Here is a 26,464-nt window from a genome sequence, read left to right as displayed (position 1 = left end):
CTGACCCGCTGATTCAATTGGATGAAACATTGGGTGAAAGGTTATATTTACGGAAAAATACCGTTCTCTTCACAAAAATGGATTTCTCTAGGGGTCTTAACCTAATACAATGTTTCTTCCCAAAGATTTTTTCTTAATTTAGAACAATTGTACTAGCTTGAATATATATTTAAAAAAAAAAAAAAAAAAAAAAAAAAAAAAAAAGTCTTCCTTGACTATATTTTAAAATACTATAACGTTTGTCTTCCAAGACTATATTATAAAATTATAAATAATATGTTGTTTCTAACTCCATCATTTCTTATTGGAACAATCTATTATAACATGAATTGAAAGATGATTTTAAATAGATCAATTAGTTTTACCCATGCAGATACTTGAACCAATGAACCAATCCCTCGCATATTTTGGCTTTACCAATTTACTTAAAATCTATATTTCTTTTAATTTAGCATTTTTAAATTGTATATTATTTTTGTTTAAATAAATGGCCATTCAAAGTATGATTATATATATATATATATATATATATATATATATATATATATATATATATATATATATATATATATATATATATATATATATATATATATAATATTTTCTTCTTTGCATCTAATGTGCACAACGTGACTGTATATGTGAATATAACTTAAATAGTATCTGTATATTTACAATAAATTAATTCAAAATATCTCTCTCACCAATAATCAAAATAGAAACATGCATGTGGCAAAAGAGGTTTTTCAGCAGTGAAGATAGTAACGTTACTGGGGAGTATCCGGGAGTATCGAGCAAAAGAGTCTTTTTATCACCAAGATATGGGCTGGCCAGACGGATTGTATTTCATGATTGTACGTTCACCACGTCAATCATTCTCTTTTCTCCGCCTACCGCGTCAATAGACTTCCTGAAAACGCTCGTGCCTCCCCTACAGCTCAGGAAAGCTGGAAAACTCGCCATGTAGGGGGGACAGAAAAAACTGGTAAGTCCGGTATTACTTCAGCTTTGTCGTTTATTACCACTATTAAAGTAATTATATCCCGTAAGACACATCAAAGTTTATAAGTCGTCCCATTTAATGAAGAATTTAAACAGAAACAGATCCGTTTTTCAGGTTGATGTCTCTGAGCTCCCCGTCGGCTTAGCTATTTAAAATGACATTAACAACATGTTTGCTGAGTACATTGTTCTTCTCATCGATAAAACCCTGTTTATCTGTGCCATTTTTAACGTTATAGCTGCTTTCGTTAAGTACAAACAAGTCCATTCATACCCATATCATGATATACTAGTTCCTTGTGTTGGCCTGTCATCTGCTAACTGTTTTGATATGCGAGTTTGGCTCTGAGTTGCTAAGAAACTGCAGTTGTACTTACTAATTTCCTTGCCATTAGTTTATCTGTTCTTTTAAACTCACGTTTTGCTTGCAATTCATTTATAGTACCCTTTAAGATAACATAAGCTTGATTCTTCATCCACTTATGGTTATATGCATCATGATTCCCAAATCTGACTATATGAGAGCAGCCTTTTGCATGTAAATTCCTAATTTAATAAAAATTCACTCAGATGTTAAAAGGACTTGCAACACTTTAAATTAGCCTATGACCGTGACAGCTGACTCGCCACCTGTCACATTCAGAGACACTTTGTAATTGTATGAAGTTGCTATTGGATTTGAAATGTAGATTCCAACTTTGCTCAGTTGGATTGCTAAGCAAATTTTTATTTGATTTGTTGGCCTGTGAATTAATCGATTTCATAACTGGTCGCCTAAAGAATTACCTACACAACTGTGTGTAAAGGTCATCATTGTTTTTATTTTATGGTCTGTGAGGTCGCAGCTGACTAATTATAAGTCAAAGGCTTTGGGATTGCTTTGATGTATATCTGAATAAATCTTGAAACTATCATATCATTGATGCAGTAAAAAAATGGGTGATAAAAGGGACAAAGTGTACAATCATGTGTGCTAAGCCCAGACAGTCAGCAGAGTTCTTTTTGGCTCTAGAAATTGAAGTATTGGGCAGCTTTAGAGAGGAATGCCCTTTTTGATCTTCTGTGGGTCTTGCTCTCTTGACAGTGTCTTTTTACCCAGCTTTGCAAGCACACAAGGGGGCGAAGTGGGACATCAGTTTTCTTTTCTTTTTTTGTGGTTATATTCTTAAACAGTTATGGAAATCTGCCAGGCATTGATTTCGCATGAGTCTTAACAAGCAGGACCGGAATAAAATTAAAGTGTGTGTGATTATTGTGATAAGTCGCCTATTTCTCTGCATTGAGCATTATTTGCTGACCTCCAAAACAAAGTCTGCAGATGTTGAACCACAGCTAAAACATCCTATACAGGCCTCCATCTTGTCCCAGACATTTATAGACTGTGTCCATATATATTAGGCCTCTCAACTGCACATAAACTGGTGCTGTGAGATCTTGATCTGTTGAAAATGTCGTCGGTTCGCATTTCAGACATTCCTGTTCTCCATTGAGTTGAAATTGTGATAACATCTCAACTCATCCACGGTCCCGGTGTTGCGTTTCAGGCACAAATTGCGGAATTTACATATGTGGTGTCATCCAAGATTGATGCTGGGCAGGTGTGTAATTCCACCCCATTCCGGGGTTTTTCTTTCTTTCTTTCCTCTGTTTGGGTCAAAATGACACAGCCCTGCGGCATCTGTGTTGCCTAACACTGGCAAACCACAGGCACATGGACATTTTGAATAATGAACTTTGTGTTAGACTGTAAATCCATTTGTTCACATTTCTCCGTACTAACGGTTGCCACACTCTTTCTGTTGAGGAACAGAATCGTATTGTTCAGCATGTTTCTTTTTGCTGACGTCATACCCTTGAAGATTTTGCACTGTAAGTTATCTGATTACTTAAGTCTGGGAAGGCTAGGTGCAGGTCAAGGGTCAATTTAACAACACATTCCATTAGACGAGCGGTAAAGATGATATGTTATCATTTGTAAGATGTCTGTGTTGGTTGATTTTTGTTGTTGTTGTTGTATTATTCTATATTTTTACTTGTTATTGATTTTTTTGTTATTTGTTCCCTTTGTTGCACTTTGAGATTCTTCGGAATGAAAAGTGCATTATAAATAAAATATTTTATTAATACATAAGATACACTGTTGTTTAAAAGTATCAGGTCAGTAAATGTAGAAAATAAAATAAAAATAATAATAATTTTATTCAGCAAGGACACATTAAACTGATGACAGTAAAAACGTATACATTAAAATATTCATATTTAAAATAAATGCTATTCTTTTGAACTTCCTGGGGGGGGGGGGATCATGATTTTCACAAAAATATTAAGCAGCTCAAATATTTTTAACTGTGATAATGTTTCTTGAGCCGCACATCAGCTTTATTAGAATGATTTCAGAAAGATCATGTGGAGTAATGACTGCTGAAAAATCAGTTTTGCCATAACAGAAATTATACATTTTAAATTATATTAAAATAGAAAAAAGTTATTGTAAAATTATTTTTATATTGTGAAAGAGACTTCTTTCAAAAATATGAAATTTTAAATATATTTTTCCAATTTTTGGTAGTACCTTTTATATAACAGAAGGTCCTCAACTTCAACTTCAAATTCAGAATAATAGATTTGTAAAAGAACTTCACAAGGTAATCTTTGTCTTTCTTTCTTTTTCTTTTTTTCTCCAAATCTTCTCTTTGCAGGGCACCTATAACAGCAAATAAAGAGAACCATGACTTGAGACCCTGTTCCAGCACTCCTCCTATTTCTGGATTCTGAGTTTTATTTATTTCCCATTTTGAGGACTATCCTGCAAGGATCAAATAGAATTCCACGTTCATGGATATCAAATTCTGGATTTTCTGGCATTTTTTTATTGGGTGAGCTTGAATACATGATTTCCCTGCACTACAACAATCTCTGACACTGTTGTGGACCAAAGCCTGTAGTGACATCCCTATTCATCTCAATTACGTCCTCAACCTTGTTGTTTTTGGAGAGGAACTGTATTTTTAGTTGTCCACCTTGATAAGGTTTCATTTGGTTCTTCTCCAACACTATCCTCGGCCAGGCCGTTACCTCTGCTCTTTGTGCTTGTTTGTCACTGAACATTTTCGTAGCATTTATAGGGTTATTTTAACCTTAGTGTGTGCTTATTTTTAGTTCCTAGCTAGTTCTCTGACCTTAAAACAATACATTGTTAATTGAAATTGTGCTTCCAACTTTATTTAAACAACTTGTAAGAAAGTTTGATTGTTATGCATAAATGTAAATTTAGTAACTTAAAACATTTAGTTTAATTATTATTTATGTAGATGCATATACAATTACGTTTAACCTTGACAAACGACTGCCTTTTCTCAGATTGTAACATATTTGACCAGTGAAGTCAGACACATTTGAGAGAAACATAATCTGGCTTCTTTGTGCATCTTTGTTTTTAAAACACAATTTTTTGTTGGGATACTAGCAATACTAAACTGTAAATTTCTTTTGTGTATTGTGTTTTGATCAGATGATCGTAAGAGGATTTAGCATTGTTTCCAGGCAAAATGCACTGATGGAAAAGATTTAACACTATCAGGGATAGATAAGCCTGCTGAAGTTTCTTTTTGTTTTGAACCGACACCCGCTGAAGCACTTTCATCATTTCTAAGTTGTGTAACGTTAAATTTACGCAAAAGCCCATGATTTGGGCTGAAAAAAGCTGACACATTTAAAAACATCTCCAAACGTCTAGTGCATCCGTCCAGAACGTCATCTTACTACAACACAGGAGAAAGACCTCTGCATGAGGCACTCAAGCTGTATAGTACAAACATACTTTTGAGGCCAGAAATCGAAACATGCGTTCCCCAGGCCCTGAAAGCCCGTCCGTGACCGAGGAGGCCCTGTTGCACGGACAGTTCAGCGGTTGGAGTAGTGGAGCGGGGAGTGGAAGTAACAGCAACAGCAACCCCAACAGCCCTGGAGGTGTGTCTTTACCTTCCAGCCCCGCCTCCACCAACTATGCCCTGACCCTCACACCAACTCACGTCCACGTCCAGCGGTTGTCTTCACGTGCGGGTAAGCAGTCTAGGCTGCTCCTTCCACTAGCAGAGCTGACCGGATGCAGCTGCCCGCGATCGCCCGCCCCTCCTTTGCTGGTTCTTTACTGGTACCCTCCGGGTAGACGCCGGAAGGGCGTCTCCAGACACAGACAGGTGAGGGCATACTTGGCAGAGAGCAGAGCTGAGGCGGAGAAATGGAACACTGCTATACAGAGCCTGCTAAGAGGGATGGATGTCAGCTCCACTACAGGTGGGTGTAGGGGTTTGATCATTCACAGATGCTTTGTATTCAGTTATTTGCGTATGTCTGTATTTATGTTTGTGGGAAAGCTTTCACTGAAGCCTCACAGATGGAAAAATGGATCTAGATACTGCTAAAAAATATTTTGCTGTGATTAAAATATTACAATATAAATATAAGAAGTTCACCTAAAAATTTAAGTTATCCCATAATTTACTCACCCTCAGGCCATTCTAGATGTATATATGACATTCTTCTTTCAGACGTATACAATCAGAGTTTTATTAGTAAATATCCTGGCTAATCCAAGCATTATATTGATAGTAAATGGCTGCCCAAAATTTGGAGTCCATAAAAAGTATCCACCTATTATAAAAGTAATCCACACGGCTATGGGGTGTTAATAAATGTCTTCTGAAGCCGAATTGATGGATATATCCATATTTAACATGTTTTAAAGTAAAACATCTAGCTTTCAACAGACCACCTTCCGAAAAAAGCGTAACTGGCGCCACAATGACATTGGCCATAGCACAAACGTTTCGAACTGCGAGAGGCGTTACACTTTCTTTATAAGTTGAATACAGAAGGTGATCTGCTAGAAGCTGGATATTTTATTTTATAACATGTTAAATAATTTTCTTACAAAAAAACAACGATTTGCGTCAGAAGACATTTATTAACCCCCCAGAGTTGTGTGGAGCCTTTTACTGCAATTATAATGCTTGGATTAGCCAGGAAAATTTATTATATATATATATATATGTGTGGGTGATGGTATTTGTCTAAAAGAAGGGTGTCATACCTAGGATAACTTGAGGGTGAGTAAATTGTGGGATAATTTCTGGGTGACATCCCTTTAAACTAAATAAAAAATGTTGCCTAGCCAACTAGCTAAAAACAGAAATATTTTAAGGACAAAGCACATAACAAAATTACTAAAACTTAAATTAATTCAATTAAAAACTGAAAATATAAAAATAAAAGCAAAGTAAAATAATGGATGCTGCTAATTCTTCATGAAATCTGAGTCGCATTAAAGTTGTGTTTTGTAAATAGGGATGCCACTTTGATTTTCTTCTTTAGTGAGCTAAATTTATTTGAAAATGAATCATCACTGTCTGCATTTATTTGTGTAAGAGGTTAACAGTTCCCTCCCTTTTTTCCTTTTCCTTTCTGTTTTTCTGTTTTTTTTCTCACTCATAATGTGAACCACATGCTGTCATTGACGGTCAGAGAATGGGTGGGTCTGTGGCAGGGAAAATACAGCTTTAGTACAGATCATTCGGTAGCAATACACCAGGCTTTATTGACTTTAAAAGATGCTGCGTGCTGTCGCTCTGTCCCTCTTTTTTAACTGCTGTGCTGTAGTTAGTTGTCAGTGCTAGTCATCGCAGTTCAGAAAATCATTAAAATATCTTTTAAATGATGTTAATATTTTTTGTCTTATAATTTGTGTTAGAATTCAGATTAGCAGGTCTAGTGGTGTGAAAATGTAAGTACACCCCATTAAAGGAATAGTTCATTCAAAAATGAAAATAGTGTAGTCATTAACATCCTCATGTTGTTCCAAACCTGTATGCATTTCTTTCTTCTGCTTAACACATAATAAGGTATTTTAAATAATGTCGGTAACCAGACAGTTGACATTTGCCATTGACTTCCATAGTAGGAAAAAATACTGTGGAAGTAAATGGCTACAGTTAATTGTCTGCTTACCGTCATTCTTTAAAATACCTTATGTTGTGTTCAGCAGAAGAAAGAAACTCAGAGATTTAGAACAACTTGAGGGTGAGTAAAGGATGACATACATTTCTTGTTTTTTTTCCATCCCATTAAAATTGGGTATTTTGTTTATTTAGTTTTGAAAATAAGGGCATTTAAGCATAATTTCAGTTATACTGATTGGTTAAACTATAATTTAAAGCAAAACTGAATCATAACATTTCACAATCAGCTGTTTAAATGATAAACACATCTTGCTAATTTATGGGAAAAGGATTTTCCCCCAAGACTTTCCTGTCAAATGCATGACTGTTGTCTGAAGCACAGCATTGAAAAAAAAACACACAAAAAAACAAAACAGCACAACATTGTCCCACTTGATGGGAAGTTGTTAAGGAAGAAGCCTTCAATCTAAAAATCCCAGAACATAAATGAAATGCTCTCAGATACCACACAGTTGAACCAATAATGTAAGAAACTGAGTGATCAGTAACAATTACAATTGGATGATTTTAATTCTCTATTTGATCTGTATTTCAGATATGTGATCTTGAGGTGTACATATTTTTCATAGCCACTAAACTATCATGATGTCTACTTTCAGCTGGTTTAGGAGCTTTGTGTTCCTATTAAAGTAACACCCCACTATTTTTAAATAGGAAAATTATTGAAACTCTTTGGTCTTTTTTGAGCGGGATGCTAATGGTCTAATCAGATTCAATTATCTATGTTAAGCTAAGCTAAAAGTGCTACGGCTGACTGGATTTGAAAATGGTTAAAGCTCAACTGTTTAATTCTGGGATAGTTGGAAAATGAGCCTATTTTCAAAAATAGTGGCGTGTTCCTTTAAGTCTTAGAATGAAGGCCTTATCCTGACTTGCTTGTTTTTGTTTGTGCAGAATTTTGCAAAAGTATGTTGCCCCGTCCCCGTCGACTGTTGCTGCTGGTCAACCCTTTCAGTGGCCGGGGTCAGGCAATGCAGTGGTGTCAAACGCACATACTTCCAATGATAAGAGAAGCGAACATCAGCTACAACCTCATACAGACAGGTAAGAACAGCATGTTGGTTATAAATGGTTCAGAATAAATTCAAGCACTTACACCAACAGTGATCAGAGAATCTGAATTATTCAATTGAACGGATGTGATGCATGTGGTTTTGTTGTTGTGCAGAGCGGCAGAATCATGCACGTGAACTAATCAGAGAGATCTCTCTACAAGAATGGGATGGAATAATCATTGTATCTGGAGATGGACTCTTGCACGAGGTGAATATCATAACGATGTCATGTGGCTTTCACATTATACATTTAATTAATTTGTTACAAATCCCAGATGTAATCTACTTACTTTGAGAGAGACACATTTCTTTGATTTTCAAGAAAATGTCTTATACAGCAATAGTGAAAACAAGAAAAAAAATAGAACGGGGTATACTTTATGTTTTGGTGCAAGTATAGATTCACAAAGACATTACAGTTATCAATCAATTTCTTCCAGTATTTTAGAAAAAGGTCCTTTTTAGTCTCAAATTAAAAATAAATTCTTCCATATTATATATTTCTTTTACAATTTCTATCCATTCACCAAGTAAAGGGAAGTCCTGCTGGAACCAATGTCTAGTAATACACTTATTACATGCTACACTTAATATATTAACAAGATGTACATCTCTTCTCAATACAGCACTTTCAATACAGTGTGTAATGTTTCCAATAATACAATATAGTAAAATTTCTTATTTCATACCCTATAATCTTTTGGCTCTCCATCTAAACCATGTTCCAGAAAGGTCATATTTTTGGCCAACTCCAGAATACTTGAAGATGATCAGCATGCCCACACATCCTCCAGCATAATTTTGGTGTCTGTGGATAAAAGTTTACTTTTCCATGCAAACTTTTGAGACATTTAATTTATATCCAGATAGTTTCCCATAATCTTCCAGAAGGTTCATAAATTGCAGGAGACCGGATTTGGCCTCCTTAAAGTAGATAAAAACATCAACAGCAAACAACCTAATTACATGATGGTCTTCTCCAGTTCTTAACCCACTCAAGTCCTCATTTTTCCTCACTGATTGGACCAAAGGCTCAATATAAAGAGCAAAAATAGTAGGGCTCCAACAGCAGTCCTGTCTTGTACCCCCTAAATCTGGTGTAGCTGTTCACCAAATCGTTCAAGCACCTGGTATAGAAAAGCCCAATTGGCTCTATCAAATGCCTTTTCTGCATCAATGCTCACAATTTTAATTTCTGTAGTAGCTAACTGATCTACCACAGGCAATGTATGTAAAAATAAGATAATTTACATATTACTTGCATTTTAATCTGTGTTTTCTTTTTGCAGGTGATAAATGGCCTTATGGAAAGGCCAGATTGGGAACAAGCAATAAAAACTCCTGTGGGAATTCTGCCTTGTGGCTCTGGAAATGCACTTGCTGGTTCCATAAACCACTATGCAGGGTACAAAATGTTCTTGAGCTCACCTGGGACAATCTGTAGTTCTTCAGAGATCCTCCCTTATTTTTAAAGGAACAGTTTGCCCAAAAATGATCTCTCATTGTATGCTATATATATATATATATATATATATATATATATATATATATATATATATATATATATATATATATATATATATAATATAATTTTTTTTTTTTTATGGAAAAAACAGCATACAGGTTTGGAACAACATGAGGGTATGAATGGTGTCTAAAACAGAGGTTTCATTTTTGAGAATCCTTTTAAATTAAAGTTTTCAGGCATCTTTGCAAGCCTTTTTGGTAGTATTTATTTGAATGCTTTGAAATACTTTGACATAAAAAAAAATGAACATGCTGCAACATATTAAGAATCTTTGCTTAATATTGACGCTTACTATTACTAAAAAGGAAAAGTTAAATGTAAAAAGAACTCACCTTTCCTTTTACTAAAATGAGTGTCAAGCATTTCTCAGTGTTTTCCCTATTTGTGTAGGTGTGTTGATAGCAATTACCTACTTCTACACTCACAGACAAAATCTATGTTGTGCTGTTTCTCTTCAATATTTGAATAATATGAGCCATGTTTTAAGTAAGGCTAGTAAGAAAATAATTTTTTGTGTTCTAAATATGATCTATTTTTGTTTGTCTTTCAGATATGACATGTGCCTTCGGGAGCCTCTCCTCCTCAACTGCTGTTTTCTGCTGTGCCGGGGTGGGGTTAAACCGATGGACTTGGTCTCTGTTACAACCAGCCCATGTGCGTCTTCATCCACATCCAATCAGAATGGGCACCCACCTGCTCCCAAGAGGCTTTTCTCTTTCCTTTCTGTGGCCTGGGGTTTTGTGTCTGATGTGGACATAGAGAGCGAGCGCTACAGAGGGCTGGGCTCAGCACGGTTTACATTGGGAACACTGGTGAGATTGGCTTCTCTGCGCTCTTATAAGGGCCGTCTATCCTACCTGCCACCCGGTATGGTCAACCAGTCCCCGGATGCCACGCCTCAGCCGGCCCGAAGGCCGCTTTCACGCAGTATTACTGAAGGATTGGAGGGATTTTGTCGCACGCCCATCCACCGCACCTGCTCTGACATGGGCTTGAGTGAACAAAGAAGTCTGCGTAAGGGAGATGGGGAAAGAGAGAGGGAACGAGAACAGGAGAGGCAGGAGAGAGAGAGGGAGAGGGAAAGGAGGAGAGAGAGGGCTAGAGGGGTTGGGGTAGTGAGAGCAAGCAGTCTCGCAGAAGACAGAGAGAGAGAGGTGGAAGCAGAAGAGAAGATGGAGGCAACATCAGAGACCAGCTCAGAATCAACCGAAAGGGAAGAGTGTGACAACATAGCCAGGAATAATGGGAACAGAGAAGAAGAGAATAAACCAGATGGGGATGAAATGGATGGACAAGCAGTGACAAAAGCGAGAGATTTGAATAACAGAGATGAGGTAGATGAGTGTGATGAGAGTTATCAGACAACGCCACCTGATCTGCAACACACATTACGTAAAAACTCACTCCCCTCTAGCCAGATAATTAATGCCTTCTTCAGCCAGCCAATTGGTGCAGACAATGACCAAGACTTGGAGGTGGCAGCTTATGGGAAGGAAGACGAAGACATAAATGGCACCTACTTTCAGAGAGAGGCCTTTTCTCTGGACAAGTCTCGTGAGCGAGCCCTCACCATCTCATCCTCTCCATTCCGTCAATCTCCTTTCAAAACTTTCAAAACTAAAACTTTGGACCAGAACCAGAACCCCTCACGGCCACGGCCGCTCTCCCTTCTCCACCAATCGCATTCAAACTCTCTCCCTCCAAAATTTCCATCGCTTTCTCTGTCCCTTTCCCCCACCCCTCCTTCGTCTCCATCTTGCGCCTCTCCCCACTCTTCTTATCTCGCACCATGTCCCAACACTCCCAGCTCATCTTCTCCATCACCTTCTTTTCATTCACCGTCCCCTTCCTTCAACTTTGACCTTGCAGAGCCCGCAGGACCCTTGAAGAACCGGCATCTCGTGACCTCCTCCATCAACCTGCCACAGGATGATCTGCTACCTCCTCTGGACCAGCCTCTCCCTACACGTGACTGGGTCACTATTGAGGGGGATTTTGTCTTGGTACTTGCCATCTACCAGTCCCACTTGGGAGCAGATCTTTTTGCTGCGCCTCAGGCTCGATTTGATGATGGGTTGATCCATCTGACATTTGTACGGGCTGGTATCTCCCGGGCAACGCTGCTTAGACTGTTCCTAGCAATGGAGAGGGGAGCTCATATGTCTCTTAGCTCTCCCTATGTCAGTCATGTTTCTGCTCGGGCATTCCGCCTTCAGCCGCTTTCGCCTCGAGGAACCCTCACTGTAGATGGAGAGCTGGTGCCCTATGGGCCACTGCAGGCACAGGTGAGAAGAGAGCTATTGGTGGAAATAGGGATGCACCATATATCAGTACCATATTAGTTATCAAGCTGATATTAAACATTATTTTGTTCATATTTTTATTTGTTGATGTTAATATTTATTTGATTTAAACGCTAATAATTTAACACTGATAATATATTTAGCAAATCTCATAATCAATATCTATTTTTCAAACTGCACATTATAAAGTTGTGATACCAAAATTCTATGAGTGTAACGATACCCTCATGTCACAATTCGATTTATATCACGATGCTAAACTCTAATTCACTAATAATCTTATTGTATTATTGTGATACACTAAGACGTGGTAAAAGGTTAAAGGAACACATCAACCTTTTTGGACTTCAGTTTATTCACCATGTCACCCAGAGATAAGTCCATACATACCATTTTTATCTCCGTGCGTAGCATAACTCTGACGCACCCACTGCTAGCCTAGCTTAGCACAAAGACTGGAGGTAAATGGATCCATCTAGCTTACTGCTCAATAGGTGACAAATGCCAAACATTTTCCTATTTACATGTTGTGATGTGTAGTTAAAATCGCGTACTAAGACCAATGGAAAATTAAAAGGTGCAATTTTCTAGACTAATATGGCTAGGAACTACACTCATTCCTGCACGATGATCCAGGAACTCTGCTGCCGTACCGTGGGTGCAGCAGCGCAATGATATTACGCAGTGTCAGTCTTTGTGCTAGGCTAGCAGTGGGTGCATCAGACAGAGTTATGGCACACACAGAGATTAGAATGGTATGTATGGACTTATCTGACTCCGGGGGATACGGTGATTAAGCTAAAGTCCTAAAAAGTCAGCGTGTTCCTTTAAGCTTTACCACGTCTTAGTGTATCACAATAATATTGTATCATGAGTTTATCAAACCAAAAATGTACTGGATATTAAAATGCTAAATTTGGTATTACATTGGGGGTGGGAATGAATAGGCTTGGACTTGGTGCTGGTAAAAAAAAATGCACAGGACAACGGTGACACCAGAATAAAAAATATTCTGAATCTGAAAATGCATAATTATTTTAGGCAAATATGCTTGCACTCTGTCACTGACTTGTTATATTTTAAATAATGTAAAGTAAGTTTTTACTGGTAACATAAGACATTTGGCATCAGGACCCACAAATATTCCCCCATTGCATTATTCAACATTGTATAGTAGTTTAATGTAGTACATAGTAACTATTCATAATACATATTGTATACATTTTTGTATTGCGATATATTAATTTGTGACACAATATATTGTTACACCCCTAAATTTTCTTGAAGCATTTACAATGATTGTTTTTTTAGAGTTTTGTTTTAATGTGAAAACTCTATTTTTTTGCTTTATTTTCCACGTCTGATTGTACCTTCTTTTATCCCAGGTTCACCCCTCCATAGCCCGTTTGATTGTTGGGGACTCTGGAATGAAGATTACAAGATTCTGACCTGTTTAGGGACTGAACGGACAGGGATTAGCGTGACACTCTGGATTATTATATAACACTTTGCCATCCACATATTGGGGGAGAGAGAAACAGAAAGCCTGCAGTTGCAATCACTGCTTTTACTGGGATTAACTAAGGGATTGCTTATTCAAGCTGCATATGCAAGGAGAATTTTTGAATTTAACGAAGGGATGAAAACTTGCGACCTATTGCACGACTGTAGGATTACACTTGGATTACCCTCACTGTAGTCAGAGAAAATGCAGCAATGTCTACATAAAAGAGGAAATGGCAACTGAATGTGTCCAAATGGTGTATACATTTTAGTATGCATTTGTGAATATAGATTCTCAACAGTGCTCCTGCCTTATCTCAGAGAGTGGAAAAAAAAACACAGACAAACACTAAAAACAATAGCTGGCTTTTAGGTAGCCACACCCATATTCAAATATAGCCCCACCCACTTTGCATAATAGGTACCCCTGGAATGCCTTATCCATCTCTGAACTTTAAATGCAACCCTCCTTAATTTACATACTTGCTTAGTGTCACACTTAATCTGAAAGCTTATTTAGCAAAGATTTATCTGCATTGAACTAAATCTCCGTCCAGCTCTGGAAACCATTGTTTCATGAGACTGATCAGAAATTTTATCAGTTCTTGTGTCTTGCATCCATTTTTGCAGGTATATTTAGGACACAATTAGTGTGGATTGAACGGAACAGTTAAATATGGACTGTTGTGATGTATATTGCATTGCTAGACTGTGTAAAAAAAGCATGCAACAATCATGGTGAATGACATTTAACTGGTAACTAGCTAGAATGAAAGCTTGGAAAACTTTTAGTTCAGGGTTTTTCTTTCCCCCGAAAGTAAAGAGGCATATGCTATTATTGTCTTCTATGCGTTAAGGCAAATTTGCATAGTGTTTGCTCCTTTTTATGCAGATAAATAAAGAAAGAACTGGAAGTTAGTGATCAACTGCCAATGCATCATCTAATCCTTTTCCTAAAAGATTCATGTATTAAATACTAGGCGAAGACTATTTCAGTGATCGGTAACTTGATAACATTTTAGTCTATTTCTCTCTCAAAAAAAATGTTTTAACACTGAGTCACTAGAGCAACAGGAACTTCAGCTCTGTAAAAGAACTGACCTGTTGAAAGTCTAGCTGTGGAGCTGATTACAATCGCAAAGGAGCCTTTCTAGTGCTTTTGAATTTTACCTAAATATTTATTAGAAAATTGCCCTATTTGCGTTTTATTCTGTACGTTATATTTTCCAAAGGACCATGATTTGACGATTGCAACCTCTTTTTGCTCATTTCTGAATTTGCAATGATTAGTAAATAATATTTAACTCCAATGACTCCAATGAATGGTATTTCCAAGGAGCCGTTTAGTTCTTTCTAGTGCAATAATTTCTGCTTCTGTCCTCAGCTCTTAAGCATCGGCTGAAGTGTAAATCTAGTTGTTTTGTTTGCGAGTCTGGCACTCAAAATTATTTTCAGCTGCAATCAGATGGCCAGTTATTTGTTTTTGTTATTCATTCCCTATATTTCCTTCCTTCCTTTTGTTGTACCATGCTTTAGAGTGATCTAATAAATTTTGTATCAAGCTGCTGTTCACCTTGAAAATGCCAGTTTAAGATGTCTTCATTCTACAATGCTTGTATTAAGATTGTAATTACTATTAAAATATTATATTAAACATGTATACATTTACAGTTCCTAGTTCTGTATGGTTTAAAAGCTTAGTTTCAGATAAAATTTAACTATGAAACCTTGCATGTTTGTTCTCCTGTATTTTACTCTTGCTTTCTATCACTAAGAACACTGGATAAATGTTTTCTTGTGATTTATTTCAACAATTGTCCATTTAGGAATGTAGTTTCCTCTTCGATTAGCACATTCTCAAGGATAGACGAGAACAAAAAGGAGCTTGAACTGTGACAATTTTGCACAATCACTGTTGTAATTAATACAAAACTGATTCAAAGGCAGAAAACAATGCAAGTTCCTCTTAGACAAGATGAGCAAGGCACCAGTGGGCTGATAGTCCAGTGTTTCACTTCTCTCGGTCTCCTGCTGGTTATCAGGTTTGCAAGAGTTCGTAAACAAGGAAGCCGTCGTCTCAGACTCTTTTCCTCTCTTTCTTCCAGCTCTTCATCTTTCTCTTCAGTCTACTAATCTCCACATACCACTACATGGTTCAGCCACTATCTTGTTTTGTTGTAGTGTCTCCGCCTTCCTATCAGCTCTTTAAGCAGTTTATTTTCCCCTTTAGTACTACATTGCCCTTTTGCTCCTGTAGATTACAGCTAGTGAGCATTGCCCTCTCCCTCCCTCCTCTCCTTTTCCTCTAGAAGCGATGCATTGTTTTGGTGCTCTTTTGTCCTCAGGAGTTGTCCCACAGTCTCGGCTGTGGCCTATACCATGCCCTTACTGCCCGTGTGCAGTTGAACTACTGGTTAATTTAGCCACTTCCCCGTTCCTTGCTCTCCATTGTGACCAAGTTTAATGATGTCATTCTAAACCTTAAAGGGGGGGTGAAATGCTGTTTCATGCATACTGATCTTTTTACACTGTTAAAGACTTGGAATCCCATACTAAACATAGACAAAGTTTCAAAAGTTAAGGTGGACGTTTGATGGGAGTATTTCTTTGTCAAAAATACTACTTCCGGTTAGTCATAAGTTTCGGCAAGTTTTTTGAGATCATGCGTCCCCATTGACGTTAGTGGGGGCGGAATTTCCTTGTATGGGCCTTACGGACAATTCTACCGGAAGCGCGTGAGAGAGAGCGAGGGAGAGAGCGAAAGCAACAGCCTACGCCCATCAAAGCGCTGGTTTGTAGGATACTGGACATGTGACAATTACACATAGCACATAATGTCACCAAAAAAGTGCGTTTTTGGTTGCCAGACCAAGACAGTCCTGCACAGATTCTCCAAAACCCCGCGTTAAGGCAACAGTGGATGTAATTTGCTTTTCCGGATCAGCAACTGAGTTGCGCGAATGTTTATATCTGTTCGCTGCATTTCGGTTCCGACTGTTTCATAAACAAGGCCCAGCTCGACGCCGCATTTTCCCAATCGCCTAATGCTGAAGGATGGAGCAGTCCCAACGTTAGAAGGGTGAGTGAGACTGATTCAGATGTCTGTGCTATTTTTAGTCCGCCTACTGTCTACACAAACCACGCGTAAACACACAAACACACGTGCACAACTGCACTTCCCACATGTACACCTTCAAAGACAAAAATACGACGATATAATTCAAGTATAAATATGTAAATAACACAAGCCGCTAAGCATATTATATAGTTAGTGTATAACTTGTAACTTACCACATACAGACGTCCTGCTGTAGTCGTTTTTGCTGCTGCTCCTGTTCAACTGCAGCCTCTGGGTCTGATTCCGGATCATAGATGTATGGCTGTATCTGATTAAAAGCCATATTTTTATTTTGAATTAAGTTTTTTCCCGCTGTTAGGGATGACGGACTCGACTCAACACACAGCGCGCTGCTGCACACGTCATTATTTAGCTCCGCTCACACGACACGCCCCCACCCGCTCGGCTTTTTTCGGAAAGACTCGGCACAGCGCATCTTTCTTATATAATTATTAAAAAAATAAAGACTTTTCGGAGATATGCAGGATGCAATGCTACTCTATAGGTACTCAAGATTGACATGACACTGACTGAAACTGAGTGTTTCACCCCCCCTTTAAGCTATGAAGGCCTATTTTAGTATTAGTTTAAATAACACAAACTTTTACATTTTATATTATAACTTTATATCTCTAAATTGTGTCTTGCGATTGCTAATTTTATATCCTACAATTTGACCCCATTTTTTAACTTTGAATGAGAGTATTTTGTGGTAAAGGCCTTTTGAGGTAGCTACATCCTGCTTATTATAGTTGCTTGAAGAAATGATTTAATATGAAAAAATCGATTCCAATGCAAGCATTCAGCCTTAAAACGAGATAAACAATATAAACAACCAACATATCATAATTAGTATTAATCTGGTTAGTTTGTTCAACATATTTAGCCTCAATATAGCATCTTGTTTGAGTTGTCACTCCATCCTTGTCTCTCTCAAGTGTGGTATCGTGAAATTTTGACTTCCTTGCTTCTGATTGGTTCGTTTGGAACAACGCCGCCATTGTTCCTAGATCGATAGTGATTCAGAAATACTGCAAGTACCATGGCAAGTACAGGCAGCGATCATTTTAAGTTGATATTAAAACCCTTCAGCTATGGAAGTGACTACGTTCTCTTGCCACAAGGTGGCGTGAGCAAGCCACTTGCGCATCAAAATGATTTTTTTACAATGTGACCTTTGAAAGAAAGATGAATGGTGCTAATAAAACAGATGCACTACTTAACATTTCTCTAGTTCTGTCTTGTTTTTTAGGTCATTGTTTAACATGAACATTTCAATTTCATTTTTATTTAATATTAATTATAATGGTTTCCTTAGACCTCTGTGTTAGCAGTCCCTCATCCTTTCATTTATGTCCCCCCTGAGATATATCACCACTTCATAATAAAGTTATGGTAAAATGTTAAATCAAATTTGGTTTGCGTATTTTTAGGCACTATTTTAGTTTTTGTTCATATTTTGATTTGTTTTGTATTTTACAACATAAGTTTAATTTGAGTAATTCTGTTGATTGTATGTTTTGTCAATTTTTAATTTTTTTAGTTTTATGTAAATGTATTTAGATAATGTAGTACAACCAAGTTAAACTATGTGAAATGTTTTCTTGTAATAATTGTATTTCCATTGTATTTTAGTTCATTTTATTTAAATTGATAACTATAACAATCCTTTGAATTATTGTTCTTTCCTGCACGTGTTTTAAGAAAAAACTTGCTTGCGGCCCTTTTGTTATTTTGTTAAGACATGTCGACATCGATTATGTTTCACCTGATTTACAGGAAGATACCTGCTTTTATTTTATTGTTATTTTTTTAATCAAGTTGGGACTGGAGGAGGGACTTGAGAAATGTGTGGGAGGTGTGCATGTTTTTTGTGTGCATGGAAGCGTAAGTGTATTATAAACAAAGATGTGTGAGAGCACACCTCAGTCGCCAAGCTGAGCTCAGGGAAACAGCCTACAGCAGTGATGGCTTGTTTAGCTCTGACGATCCTCTTACTCGTGTTGTTTGTGCTGCTGGAGGTCACAGAAGCCTCTCCATTGAAATTCAGCCAGCAAACAGCAACAGCCCCTGGAGACATCATCATTGGAGGTCTTTTCCCCATCCATGAGGCAGTGACGCCGGTGAGCTACTCTGGTTCAAACAGCTTCTCTCCTCCTCAGCTTCCCAACTGCAGCAGGTGAGTGTTCATTGTGGAGAATCCAGTTATCATGGTCAGAATAAGGGGGACTGGACAGAACTTTTGTCATTGGCTACATCTGTGAATACATGTTGGACATTACGCTTTTTGCTGTTTATTAATAGAGATTTATGGACATTATTGTAAAATATTTGTAGGGTACAAATTTATTTTATTGTGTAGTTAACAGTTAAAGTTAAACCCAAAATTGGGACAGAAAGCCAAGGTTGATGCTGGAGTTTTAATTATTTAATTTAATTATAATTCATTAAGTTATTTCTTAATAAAATGCATTAAATGCACATTACAAACATCTTTGTTATTTATCATACCATTTAGGTAATTATTAATCTGAATTCATATTCATTATTATTATTATTATGAGATCCCTTCAATTAAAATGTGTACAATAGTTTTGGGTAAGTTGATTTAAAAAAATATATTTTTGAAAGGCGTATGTCTCTTATTTTCACCAAGGCTGTATTTATTTGATAAAAATACAGTAAAAACAATAATATAGTGAAATATTATTACAATTTTAAAAACTGTTTTATGTTTTTATATTTTTAAATCTGATTTATCTGAATTTTCAGCAGCTACTACAGTCTTCAGTTTCACATAATCTTTCAGAAACATTTGTCATTATTAATCACTGTTGAAGAACAACAAGTGCTGCTTAATATTTTTGTAATCACTGTGGCACAAAATATTTTTTACAAGCTATATATATAGTTAGTTAGTTAGTTAGTTAGTTAGTTAGTTAGTTAGTTAGTTAGATAGATTTAGAGGTAGTTTTTTAAAATTAGTGCTAGATTAAGTGTTTAGAGTTAGTGGTGGTCAAAATTATTAGAACACCTGACGGATCTGAAAATATTGATCTTTTTTGCCTCCAAAACATGATTTAATTTCATAATGTTCATGAAACAGATGCAGGTTGCTCTGAGCACAACAAATATCAGATGAACTGAGTCGTACTGTTTTTAACCACTTTTAACTTTAATATTAAAGCAAATATTATAATATTAATTTTAAATGTATTTAATTTTAAACTAATGTTGAATATTCATATTCATATTTAGTATTAAAGTTAACATTTAACACTATATATATATATATATATATATATATATATATATATATATATATATATATATATATATATATATATATATATATATATATATATATATATATATATATATAATCTCCTGATGGCTCTATTCTATGGTTTATAGAGCATAATCATGACTTCGCCAATATATATATATACACCGCCAATATATATATATATACACCATATATATATACACCACTTTTATATATATATATATATATATATATATATATATATATATATATATATATATATATATATATATATAAAACCACACACACAGAAATGTAGGCTGATTATAGTGTCCTTTAGATGTTTGAACCACTGCCTGAAATTATTTCATTTGTCTGTCATTTATTTAACTAAATTGTCAAAAAGCACTGGTATTTGGTGTTTTACATATCAAGCAAAATTCTATCTGATTTATACATATTATGCAATAAATTAAATTGCAGTTGGCATAAGTTTTCCCCGGGGAGTTTCTTGACCCAGGTAGGGGGTCATCTTAGCAAATGTTTCCATTTACTTATTGGGATGATACATAATCACCATCATTATATGCATACTAAAGTGTTCAGTAGTATCTTATGCTTTAATCTGAAGAATCTTACAATCTTACAAAGAGTCACAATCATCTCACAATCATGTTTTTTTCTCTCTCTAGTTTCTACACAAAAGGTCTAACTCAGGCTCTAGCTATGATTCATGCTGTGGAAATGGCAAACAGATCCCCCATGTTGATCAGTTTGAACATTACTCTTGGATACCGCATCTATGACACATGTTCTGATGTCACGTCTACACTTTGGGCCGTCCAAGACCTCACCCGGCCGTTCTCAGACTGTGATTCACCAACAAACTCTTCTCAGCCTGTCCGGCCTATAATGGCTGTAATTGGGACATCTTCTTCTGAGATCTCCATCGCAATTGCCAGAGAACTCAACCTTCTGCTGATTCCACAGGTAAGCTCTTGCAAGCTCTCCACTCATAGAGCTCAAAAAAAGGATGGGATAATATAATGTTGTCTGTTTATCTGTTCTGTAGATTAGTTACGCATCTACAGCTACGATTCTGAGTGACAAAAGTCGTTTCCCAGCTTTCATGAGGACCGTCCCCACTGACGAGTACCAAACCCATGCGATGGTTAAACTTCTGAAGGATTATAACTGGACCTGGGTTGGCATTATCATTACAGATGGAGACTACGGACGTTCTGCCATGGAAAGTTTTGTTAAGCACACCGAAGCCGAGGGAATTTGTGTGGCCTTTAAGGCGATCCTACCAGACTCACTAGCAAACCAAGAGAAATTAAACACCTACATCAACAAGACCGTGGACATCATCGAAAAAAATGCTAAGGTTAATGTGGTGGTCTCGTTTGCTAAATCATCTCAAATGAAGTCGCTTTTTAAGGGTTTATTGAGCAGGAATGTTTCAAATAATAAGGTATGGTTGGCCAGCGATAACTGGTCAACTGCTAAAGATATTCTGAAAGATGTAAACCTCTCAGATATTGGAACAGTACTGGGCTTCACTTTCAAGAGTGGAAATGTTACATTTTTTCATCAGTACCTTAAGGATCTACAGTTTAAAAGGGAAGATGAGATGAATTCATTCCTGAAGGAATTTTTAAAACAACCTAATATAGGAAATGCTGCGAAAGCAGTACAGGAACTAATCACATATTCGGACATGGTCTTCAACATTCAGATGGCAGTCAGTGCTATTGCTAATGCTGTGGTTGAACTATGCAGAATAAGACAATGCAAGACCCCAACAGCTATCCAGCCCTGGGAGGTATTTTACTACACTGAAAGACATTTGCTGCTAAATGACTTTTTTATTTTTTAGCTTGTCACAACAACTAGCATCCTAAAAACCACTGCATGTTTGTGTTTCAGCTCCTTAGACAAACAAGGAATATCACTTTTGAGAAAGAAGGAGTAATATACAAATTCGATGAAAACGGCGACATTAATTTGGGCTATGATATCTGCGTATGGGATGAACACAGATCTGAAGGATATAGCAAAATAGGAGAATACAATCCATCCAACAGCAGTTTCACTTTTACAAACAAGAATTTCAGTGATTTTGAGGTAATCTTTACTCTTTCATTTTCATAAATGTTTAGCATTTATTTTAATCATTTTCATGACAATTAGTATCACGGTATTATTTGGATGTGTTGTTATTGCAGGGGCCTTTGTTAGTTCTTTACAGTTTACATAAATGTTCAGCTTAATATTACTTTTTAAAATGATTAATGTCAATCGTGTCACGCTTCCATTTTTCAGTGCATGTGTTTTGCATTCGTAGGTGCATTCGAGGTTATGTGGCTCTACCGTTGGAGAAAGGCTAACTTGGGTGTGGTTTATTTCCTCACAAAAGCAGTTTATATACTACGGAAGCTTTCCGCCACAGAATAAAACATTTTTAAAGATAAATTAACCTAATTGCGACCTTTTATCTCTTGTGAGTTTACATCTTGCATAAATTTGCGTAACTTTAAAATATGCAGTCATTCACAATCACATCACAACCTAACCATAATCTTTACTCTTCTGAAAAATGGTAACAGTCAAAAATTCAACATAACAGAAACTCTTTCATATGTCAAAGATAACTGAACATTAAACATTAATAGATGTTTCCCTTCACTCAAAAAAACATAAAATAATTCATATCAATATTAAATCTCTATGTCCAGCCATATACAATGCATACTGGAAACTAACAATGGTGTCTCTAAATAAAACTGCACAATTGAGCTAATTCCCTTAAAATAAAATATAATTTTTTCCTGAATTTTATCAGCTTAATTTGTTCCTGAATTCAAGCCTCAACATGGCTTACATTTCCTTGAAATAATTAGAAAAAAATGTATATCTTGGTTTTATAAGTGAAATGTTCTCAATATTTTCTATACAACACTGAACCACAATTTTCTATACACACTATTAATATACACTATATAGGCTATACACCGAAAATATACACTTTTTTAATGATCACCTTCCTTTTTTTTGTGAAAATTAAAAGACCCAGAAATCTTTTTTTGTCTTCTTTTTTTTTTTTTTTTTTACAGTGTAGAAAGTTATAAAGTCAGAATTGCGAGTTATAAAGTCCAATTCTAAGGGACTTCATAGCAAATTCTATCAGAATCGCAAGTTTATATCTCACAATTCTGACTTTATATCTAGCAATTGCGTTATAAAGTCAGAATTGCGAGATATAGGCTGAACTCGCAATTGTGAGAAAAAAAATTGCATTGCTAGAAAATAAGTCACAATTGTGAGATGGTGGAAACAAACTTCCATAATACACCTTTTTCAGAGCAGTGCCAAGACAGGTATTAAAGCGAGACTGTGAGGGATAGACGTGTTTTCATTGACATGTAATGCTTAAAAAGACAACAACAACAACAAAAAAACCTGTATAAAGTTTCCTGATTACTTATCATTTTCCACAGTTCATGTTGTCTGTTCACAGTTTACTGAAACTTCCTGGAAAGACATTGACCTACATACAACCCACTGAAGAGATATCTATCCCTCAATTCCTCACTTTCATTCCAGTTAAAAATCTAAGATGGTGCTGGAAATAGGGTTTATTCCACGTAGTGAGGCCTCTCCTCTATTGATAATCATTCATTCAAAAAAAAAAAAATGCTGTCTTGTCTGCTTCCCTGTGTACTGCTGCATTAGCAGGCATTATGCTTTTTCTAAGGTTACAGGCTTGCCTTCAAGTGGCTTTGGTCTTACTAAATTGCATTATTATACCGTACAAAGACCCAAAAGAGACATGGTGTTGGAAGAAAAACTAAAGTTTGTAAGAAAAACTGTATTTCAATGCTTTTTGTGCTCAATTATTTTATGTTTCTCCCGAAAATCTTTGCGTTCGCTTGCAAAAACTTTTTGAGTGCTTTGCGAGTTTAGAGCACAAAGTTTCTCTGGGAGGGTAAAAGTTTTGTGTGGGCATGCAACGTTTCTCAAAAGAAAACAAAATGCGGATGAATGCTGATTTTCCCAGGAGAATGTAAATCTATGAGAAAACAAAAGCATTAAAATAGTTTTTTGTTTTTTCCACCGTGTCCATTTAGGGACTCAGTAGTATCAGAATATAAAGTAGGACCGGTATACGGTTTAGAATGTGCTCTGCTTTTTTAATGTTTCGCACATGGACCTCTCAAAGGAAAGTTGAACTTTTAAAAATATGCCTGGAGACTCAGTCATTAAAGGAAGCGTATGTAAGATTGTGGCCAAAACTGGTACTGCAATCACTTTCAAATCACTGTAGAGCGGTGTATCCCCTCTCCCCCTCCCCCCTGACTCGAGGTTGCCAGATAGGCTGCAGGATCCAGCAGGAACGTTTGTAGATCTGCAGCTGTGGTAACTAGAGCAGAGCTGGCAACCCGGATGCCGAAACACTACTGACTTCGTGATTGGTAGATAGGTGGAGGATGGAGCTTCAGGCCAAAACACAACATGTCAACATCAACATCAGTTGAGGGCTGCAACAACAACTTTTAAATAACAATATCCTGGCCAGAGTACTGTTGTCAGTGATACAAGTATTTGACATTAACATGATTTCTTAATGTCTAATGACATGTCAGGGCAATTTTATGATGAATTGAAATACATTTCTTACATACAGTTCCTTTAACATGGAGTTGTGTTAAATGGTCAAAACAGTATTTTCTATAAAGAATTCTCTAAAGCAGTCTTTCATTTGTTTCTTCTCAGAAAGTGGTATCTAAGTGTTCAGACAGCTGTCGGCCAGGGGAGTACAAAAAAACAGCAGAGGGTCAGCACACTTGCTGTTATGAGTGTCTCGCCTGCGCAGAAAACCAATATTCCAACCAAACAGGCAAGTTCCTTGGTGCCATTTTACTCTAAAGGTGCGGTCACATTCACCTTTGCTGGGCGAAATTTCACAGGCAAAATTCAGAATCCTTTTGATTGAAAATGTTGTGTGAGGGCCAAAACGTTCACCACACAGATTTCAAGTTGTCATAAAGTCTGTCATTAGAACATGATTTGAAAATGACTTCTATGTGAACAATGCGTCATACAATCTTTACGCTATTGATAATGAACAATATATATTTTTTACCTTAATTCAACTGCACCTTCCAGATGAAAATCTTTGATCTTCATTAACAGTTGAATCACTACAGTCAATAAAATATGTTTTTAAATTGTCTTTCAGATGCAGACGCCTGTTCCCAGTGTGACGCTAATATTATGTGGTCAAGCCTTAATAGCTCAGAATGTCATCCCAAGACTTATGAGTACTTTGAGTGGGATGGTGGGTTCGCTATTGTTCTGTTGACGCTGGCTGCCCTCGGGGTCCTCCTCCTCTTCTCGATGTCTGCACTGTTCTTCTGGCAAAGGCACTCTCCGGTGGTAAAGGCTGCAGGCGGACCCCTTTGTCACCTGATTCTCTTCTCGCTGCTGAGCAGTTTTGTCAGTGTCATTTTCTTTGTGGGTGAACCGTGCAATGTGACGTGTCAGGTGAGGCAGGTCATCTTTGGCCTGAGCTTCACGCTGTGTGTCTCATGCATCCTGGTTAAGTCCTTAAAGATCCTTCTGGCATTCCAGATGAACTTAGAGCTGAAGGAACTACTGGACAGACTCTACAAGCCCTACGTGATCATCTGCATCTGCACAGGGCTGCAGATCATCATTTGCACTGTTTGGCTGACCTTGTTTAGGCCGTTTAAAGGCAAAGTAGTGCAACCCAAAGTCATTCTGCTGGAATGCAATGAAGGTTCAAGTGTGATGTTTGGGTTAATGTTGGGATACATAGCTTTGTTGGCACTTATATGTTTCTTGTTTGCTTATAAAGGCAGAAAACTTCCGCAGAAGTATAATGAGGCCAAGTTCATCACATTCGGTATGCTTATCTACCTCATGGCATGGGTCATCTTCATCCCTATACATGTCACCACCAGTGGCAAATATGTACCGGCTGTGGAGGTGGTTGTTATTCTTATTTCAAACTACGGAATCCTGAGTTGCCACTTTTTTCCGAAATGTTACATAATTATTTACAAAAAGGAGCACAATACCAAAGATGCATTCATGAAGAATGTTTATGAATACGCTAGGAAGAGTGCTGAGAACATCAGGGGCTTAAATGGAACTGAGCCAGAGAGTAAAACGGAGAATTCAGTTTACATCATATCCAATCCTTCACTTGTGCCCGAGGAGGAACCAAAAATAGATACCGTGTCTAATAACGACGAGTCATGACAACCATATTGATGACTTTTATTCATTTAACTTAAATAGACTGAGTTAAAATAACTTATATGATGATTAATATGAATGATGATTAATTAAAGAAAACTGTTTGTATGTATTTAGAATATGTGTATATACTGTGTATAGTTTAATTCTCAAAAACTTAACAAATAACTTTCATTGTTCATTGTTAGTTCATACTTACTGCATTACTAATGTAAAATTGAAACCTATTGTAAATGTTACATGCTTAATTTTGCATATCCACAATCATCTGGAAAGAAAAAAAGGATTTGTAAAATGTACATATATTTCTTAAATGTATATATAATTGTATGTATCTGTTTATTGAAGCAATTTTTATATATATATATATATATATATATATATATAT

At 36.6% G+C, this 26,464-nt stretch overlaps 2 protein-coding genes across 2 annotated transcripts; both read left to right on the top strand.

The window, feature by feature from the left end:
• The first annotated feature begins 847 nt into the window (after positions 1-847).
• sphk2 (sphingosine kinase 2) lies at positions 848-15,139 on the top strand. Its single transcript, XM_067448407.1, has 8 exons — positions 848-985; positions 3,702-3,878; positions 4,514-5,298; positions 7,914-8,063; positions 8,188-8,282; positions 9,364-9,479; positions 10,153-11,887; positions 13,291-15,139. Exons 3-8 carry the CDS (start codon positions 4,845-4,847, stop codon positions 13,351-13,353), a joined length of 2,613 nt encoding a protein of 870 aa, XP_067304508.1. The 5' UTR covers positions 848-985; positions 3,702-3,878; positions 4,514-4,844; the 3' UTR covers positions 13,354-15,139.
• Positions 15,140-18,469: 3,330 nt separating this feature from the next.
• gprc6a (G protein-coupled receptor, class C, group 6, member A) lies at positions 18,470-26,206 on the top strand. Its single transcript, XM_067449605.1, has 6 exons — positions 18,470-18,705; positions 20,484-20,781; positions 20,864-21,616; positions 21,721-21,918; positions 24,568-24,691; positions 25,034-26,206. Exons 1-6 carry the CDS (start codon positions 18,494-18,496, stop codon positions 26,077-26,079), a joined length of 2,631 nt encoding a protein of 876 aa, XP_067305706.1. The 5' UTR covers positions 18,470-18,493; the 3' UTR covers positions 26,080-26,206.
• Positions 26,207-26,464: the final 258 nt, after the last annotated feature.

This window comes from Pseudorasbora parva, chromosome 7, assembly GCF_024679245.1.
Source record: "Pseudorasbora parva isolate DD20220531a chromosome 7, ASM2467924v1, whole genome shotgun sequence".
Lineage (NCBI taxonomy): Eukaryota > Metazoa > Chordata > Actinopteri > Cypriniformes > Gobionidae > Pseudorasbora > Pseudorasbora parva.
Note: the sequence above shows the minus strand (reverse complement) of the source record. Positions and strands in the feature narration are given on the sequence as shown.